Source organism: Mastomys coucha, unplaced genomic scaffold, assembly GCF_008632895.1.
Source record: "Mastomys coucha isolate ucsf_1 unplaced genomic scaffold, UCSF_Mcou_1 pScaffold18, whole genome shotgun sequence".
Taxonomy (NCBI): Eukaryota; Metazoa; Chordata; class Mammalia; order Rodentia; family Muridae; genus Mastomys; species Mastomys coucha.
The window spans coordinates 75710723-75717567 of NW_022196900.1; the positions used below are offsets into that span (position 1 = coordinate 75710723).

General features: G+C 45.5%; 1 protein-coding gene across 2 annotated transcripts in view; it reads right to left on the reverse strand.

The window, feature by feature from the left end:
• Positions 1-6547, reverse strand: part of Kdm4a (lysine demethylase 4A) — a 45927-nt gene extending 39380 nt beyond the window's left edge. The window contains exons 1-3 of one of the 2 annotated variants that reach the window (XM_031378412.1): positions 6404-6547; positions 3570-3748; positions 1664-1839 (exon numbers count right to left, since the gene is read on the reverse strand). In XM_031378412.1, coding sequence (XP_031234272.1) covers positions 1664-1839; positions 3570-3707 — 314 coding nt within the window. In that variant the 5' untranslated portion in view covers positions 3708-3748; positions 6404-6547. Of the gene's footprint in view, positions 1-1663; positions 1840-3569; positions 3749-6114; positions 6221-6403 lie in introns of those variants that run through there. The other variant, XM_031378413.1, reaches the window with a different exon arrangement.
• Positions 6548-6845: the final 298 nt, after the last annotated feature.

The window sequence follows — 6845 nt, forward strand, 5'->3', positions numbered from 1 at the left end:
AAAAAAAAAAAAAAAAAGAAAGAAAGAAAGAAAGAAAAAGAAAAAGAAGATTACTGGTGCTAGAGAAATGACTGGCTCAGTGGTTTAGAAGCACTTGATGTTCTTGCAGAGGACCTGGGGTACATTCGCAGCACCTGAACAGTGATTCACTACAACCTGGAACTCCAGCGTCAGGGGATCCAACATCCTCTCTGGCCTCCACATGCACAAGGCATGCACATGGTAGACAGACAGACATGCAGACAGAACACCTACACGCTAAAGTTAAAATTTAAAAAAAAAAATTACTGCTAACGATGAGAAAACAGCAGGATCACTTTATATAAGAGTAAGGGCTCAGCTGGGACTCAAGAGATGGCTCACACTGACTGCTCTTCCAGAGGACCAGTGTTCAATTCCCAGCAACCACATGGCAGTTCACAATTGTCTGTAACTCCAGGATACAGCATCCTCACACAGACATACATGCAGATAAAACACCAATGCACTTTAGGAAAAAAAGTAATAAAACGATAATAAAAGAAGAAGAACAAAGGGTGGCAAGATGCCTTGCAGGTAAAATCACTACCTCTAAGTCTGATGACCTGAGTTTGATCCCTGGGGACCCTTACAGCAGAGAAAGAGAAGTGACCCCCACAGCTGTTCTGCTGCTTTCCACACAAGGGCCATGGCACGCATGCTCGCATACTCCCACAATAAATAAGTAATTAAGTATATGTTTAAAAAAGAACATGGATAGGTTTAGCCTATTAACCCCAGCACTGGGAAGTAGAGGCCGAAGGGTCAGGATGTCATCCTCAGCTATACAATGAGCCAGAGACTAGCCCAGGATATTATAAGACCCCCAACTCAAAAAGATAAAGGTGGAATGGCACACACCTTTAATCCCAGAACTCAGTAGCCAGAGGCAGGCCTGGTACACAGAGAGAGTTCCAGGCTAGAGGTTAGACAGAGAAACCCAGTCTCAAAAACCCAAGATAATTAAATGAATTAAAATGGATTAAATATTTAAAACATAATGCAGAGAAGTTTAGACTGTAGCATGGCACTAAGGAGAAAGTCTTACATACAGAGCAGAAGGGGGAACTGACGCCTGACCATCCGCATTCTTCAGTAAGACAACAGCACTCTTGGACAACTGTGAAGAAGCAGTCCTGGGGCCAGAGACACCTCAGCAGGTAAAAGTTCTTTCTTGACAAGCCTGATGATCTGAGGTTGCTTCCCATAACCCAAGTAAAGGTAAACAGAGGGAACTGACTTCTGAAAGCTGTCCTCTGACCTCTATATTCATGTGTGGCATGCATGCACCTAAACATATTTACATGTAAATAAAAATGTCCAGAAGTGGTGGTACACGTCTTTAATCCCAGTGCTCAGAAGCACTGGCATAAGTTCAAAGACAGCCTGGTTCGTATATCCAGTTCCAAGCTACCCAGGGCTACCTAAGTGAAACCGTCTCTAAGAATTAAAGTTTAAAGACTTATTAAAAGAGGCAATTCTAGGCCTAGATGTTAAGGGGGAGGAGGGAAGGGGGATGTATTTCTACTTGCTGAGCCTTAACTGCTGCACTTGGAGGATGACGGCAGACCAGGTTCCACAGCCAAACCATGTCTCAAAACCAAAGCAGAGCAAAATGAAAAGACCCCACAGCATCTCCACTCACTTGTCACTATTGGCGATCTTGCGGAACTCACGGACAGTCATGGCTTTCTTCTGTATGTTGTACTGAGTGAAGAGGCCAGACTGACCAGTCACCAGCTGTTGGATGGGCGCAGGGATGACCAGATCATCAATATCATCGTAGGATGTTCGAGGCTTCCACTCCTTGGGAGGAACAACCTACAAGGCACAGAGAAGAGGGCAGATGAGAAACTAGCAAGCCAGCATCCCACAAGTGCGTAGAGCCGCCGTCCAGACTAGCTGTCCATTTCACCAGACAGTAACTCTGATTACGTACGTTCCCCCAAACCCAGGAAAGTCACACTGTCAAGTGATCACTGACCAGCCCATAATCTCAGTGAACTAAAACAAAACTTGTCAACCCAGGCGCCCTATCAGACTGAAGAGTGGGTACTTGAACAGCCCAGGGTTCTTTCGCAAACAAAGCAATGGAAGCAGATGTGCTAGCTGACACCCATCGCTCTAGTACTCCAGGCTATCTCCTATCTGAGACCAATATGACAATCTAGTCCACTCTAAACTAGCCTCGGCTACCGGAAAACCGAGAAAACAGTAATCATCATGGCTTTTATGAAAGAAAATAATGGATATGCATCATAAAAATCCAAATAGCTTTTACATAAACCCTAATAAGTGTATCAATTTATACCCCCACCGCACTATGTGTTGAAAAGCTATACTGTGGGCCCTGCAGGGCCTACTACTGTTTGAACAGGCCATTTCCACGAGTCAAGACAGCTGACACAAGCCTCAGAGAAGACGCCAAGCTCCAAGGTATCCAAGGTGGTGGTGTTGTCTCCAAGCTTCAGCTTTGGAACTAAAGTCCTTGGGTTTTGTGTATATATTTTTTCTTTTTCTTTTTCTTTTTTTTTTTTTTTTTTTTTTTTTTTTTTTTGTTTTTTTCCTATATCCAAAGAATAAGGGGCTAGGAAAAAAGCTCAGAGTCAGAGGTGGTGACACATACCATTAATCCTAGCACTGGGTGGCAGAGGCAGGAAGATCTCTAAGTATGAGGCCAGCCTGGTCTACAGAGCAAGTTCCAGGACAGCCAGAGCTATAAAGAGAAACCCTGTCTCTAAAACAAAACCAAAACAAACCAAAACAAAAAACCCAAAAAGGTAAATAACTAAGAGGTACAGAGTGTTAGATTTGAATCTTCAGCCCCATGAAAAACAAAAACCAAAAGTGAACACAGACACACATATAGCATTCAAACCTGAAACCAAACATCTCGCCTTGGCTCAGAGGTAGTCTTCAGCATCAGAAACACAACAGCTTTACCATGGGGGACTCAGAAAACCTCGAGAATGACTGAACAGAGGAAGGGTTGATTGGACTAGGGGTAGGGAGGACGGCCCTACATCAGTACATAGGGAGAAAAGAAACCAATTTCAAACTACAGAGACCAGGATCTTTATGTGGTCTGGCCAGTGGTTCTCTCCCTTGAAGAAATGACCCAAGGGAACGAATTCTATCAGTGCAAGGGGGACCAAAATGAGAGAGGCAGGTGTTGGGAGTTTCCAGTGGCAGGTAAAAAGCTGTAAAACATCGAACCCCAGGCCAGGCCTAGAGACACTGGCTCTGTATTTCCCTTTCCTGTCCCACATGTATACCCTTATATTAGCAAGGATCAACTAGACCCTGACTCTCAGGACAACTCAGTTTTTTCTGGTATTCACTTAGGAAAAAAAAAATCACTACAGTCCATTGCATCTTTACGGACTCAGGAAACATGATTGTCACAGGCTGTGTGAAAGGATGCTTGGACTGGAGGGAGAGGAACAACAGTAATTCAATGCAAATAAATACAAGCCTGCAACTAATTTCCAAAGACCAGAAATATTCACATTTAATAGCTGCCTAAGCAGGTTCACAACCCTGCTCCTTACCTTGGCTAGTCCAGCCCGATGAGCTCCTTGGGATTCAATGTAGGCAATGTATCGGCTGAAGTTCCGGAACTCTTCCATGGTGGGGTAAAAGGTCATGATCCGAGCGCTGGGGTTCAAAGTTTCCGATTCAGAAGCCATTTTTTCTTCTTTTTTTGAGGCTGATTTGCTTGCATAAAAACCTGAAGTGTTAAGAGAACAAAAGTAAATGACAAGAAAATGCCCCTAGGATGCTTATTTAAATGGACTAGACGTGCAAGCAAAATCCCTTCCATTTAAAAAGAACCTGAGGAAGCCAGAAGGTGAGCAGAAGCCCAGAAGCCCAGCTCGAGGGAGAAAGAAGGCAGGATCCAGAGTTAATAAGCCAACATCTACAAGTACGCCTGGTCCAGGGGAAAGAAAATGTGGTGATGGTACATTCCTTTAATCCCAGTACTCAGGAGGCACAGGCAGGCCAACCTGGTTTATAGAGTGAGTTCTAGGACAGCAAGAGCTACACAGAGAAACCATGTCTCAAACAAACAAACAAAAACCTGATGTGCCAAAACTATCTATATCTAGACCTCACTTGATAAAACATTGTTTTAAGAAAAAAAAAAAAGGTCCAAGCAAACAAAGTTATTATCATTTAGTTATTGGACCTATATAAAAATATAAGTAAATGACCTATTTACCTTTTAATTTTACCCTGGCTACTTTTAATTACTCCCCTATTAATGTAGCCCTGGCTGTCCAGGAACTCCCTAGGTACACCAGGATGGACTCAACCTAACTCTGCCTCCCAAGTGCTGGGATTAACGCGCGTGTCGCCATTGAGCAGCAGTAACCCCTTCATTAAACATACTACAACTTGATCTAAAAAAGCATCCTATGTGTTCTTTTCTAGAGCACAGCTTTACAAGATTCTAAATTACTGAAAAGTATTAGGCAGTGGTGGCGCACGCCTTTAATCCCAGCACTTGGGAGGCAGAGGCAGGCGGATTTGAGTTTGAGGCCAGCCTGGTCTACAGAGTGAGTTCCAGGAAAGCCAGGGCTACATGGAGAAACCATGTCTCAAACAAACAAACAAACAAACAAACAAAACCACCACTTGGGAGGGCAGAGGCAGGTAAATTTCTGAGTACGAGGCCAGCCTGGTCTACAGAGTGAGTTCCAGGACAGCCTGGGCTATACAGAGAAACCCCATCTTGAAAAAAAAAAGATAAAAAAAAAAAAACACGACAGGGAAATTGTTCTATCTAAATCAAAATGTTTTCAGCACTACTCAATGAACTCAGTTGGCTCAACTGCACTGAACCCAGGCAATGAGCTGGCAATACAGGGCAAACTTCGCAACTGCAGAGAGAAAATACATAGATATTTTTGGATGAGGTCCTCAAGTAAGTGGGCTGACCATAAGCCCAGTGTTGGCAATACAACAGATCACCACAACCAGAAAAGGACAGGAGCCAGTTGTTTAGAAGCAAAACTGGTATGTCCTTTACTGGACCTCCTCACCCACAGCCCAAGAGTTCTGTTCCCTCAAAGTCACGGGGCAGTCCTACTTACTATACGGGAGGAAACTGTCTACAACCTTCCCACAGCCTAGCATGGGATTTGGGAAGCAGGGCGGAGTGAAACCATCCAAGATAGTAGAACAGAAACCCTGTCATCGTAACTCTTGGGCTTCCACTCCACTCAAAGTGAGGTATCTTTGGCTAGGCATTTTTCATTAACTTTGCCTAACAGATACACTGTTATGCCTGCTTTACATACCAGGAAATGTATCCACAGTCTCTCCCTAAAGCATCTTCCATCCACCACTTTCTGCTACCTCAGCCCTAATACTTACCTGATCTAAGACCTCTGCAAGAGAAGCCTATTCAATTTAGGAGACTTTTCCCCTCTAAAAGGAAAATTTCAATATATTCTACTTTTGAAATTTTTACAAAAATATAACATAAATATTGGACTGTAGCTCCTCCGCCGGGCTTCAAAGAGGGTCACAATGTTGCTTCATCTGCCTCTGACTCTAATTTATCTTTGTGTGTCCAGGACTCAAAACAATGCATGAAACAAAGTAGGACTCAGTAACTGCTGAATGTAACTCATTTTCTCTGCTCACTTTAGCGGATCATCCCATTACTTTAACCCTAGGGTTACGTTCCTGCTATATATTCCCTTGGGGAAATCTGGTCTGGGGCACCTTCCCGTCCGCATTCAGCAACAAAGCAGAGAGTACCGGGATCTAAACCTTCGGCTCTAGAGTGAAAACTCTGAATACTGGTCTGATCTCTGCTACTTTTTAACACCTTGGCTGTGTGAACCGACTGGATGAGTCTCAGTTTCTCCACCTGCAAAATGGGGATCCCAAACCCCTGCTTTGCTGGATCGTATGATCAACTTAGATGATGCAAGCGAAACCTAAACGCTAGGCCCGGTAAGCACTCCATAAAGGAGGCTGTTGCTAAAAGTGACCTGAAACTCCCGCACTCTCCGCCCCCGCAGCCACCCCCGCGGCATCCCTCCAAAGGCAGCCCGGATCCCAGTGTCCCCGCACACCACTTACAGACACTGCCCCTCCCGGCCCCACCGCCTAGGCGAGGGAGGCCCGGCCGCAGGAAGAAGAAAATAAGGCCCAGTGGGCCCGCCCCCCTCTCCCGACGCCTATTGGCCACTAGAGATTGGAAAGAACCAATTGAAAAACTCACTTTAGGAGCTCCTTTTTCTATTGCTCAAACTACACGTCGATCACGTAGCACAGAAAGAACCACCTCACCGCCCTCCCCCACCGGAGCTCAGGGCCAGGGTTTTGGCAGCATCAAACCCTTGGGGATCCAAAGCCCGATGGCTCTCACCTGGAGCCTAAAGCCCTAGCAGGGCTCAGGCTCAATTCCAGCTGTCGCCACTCGCCGATCTCACTGTCTTTCTTGAGGGCGAAAGACAGAGCTCCGCCTCCCTTAAAGTCGGACTCTGCGCAGCCTCACAGAGCCCATAGTCAACCAACCCAAGGATGGCTTTAAATCCTCAGCTAACCAATAAACGCTCACTACAGCTGCTCGGCGTCTGGGACTACGAGTCCGCTTAGCCTATGAGCATCGTCTCGAGCTGTTGCCAGGAGAAAACGCTGAACCTCCCGGGACTGGGGCCACTGAGCATCAGGGCTGGATCCAGAGTTAGCCTATCAGAAGCTGGCTCAGATCTCCATAGCTAAGCTGGGTAGAAAGAAGAGAGTACCCCGAAATGGGCTGGCCGGTTATGGGGAAGAGCGAGCAGGTGGTTATAAGATGTTTCTAGAGA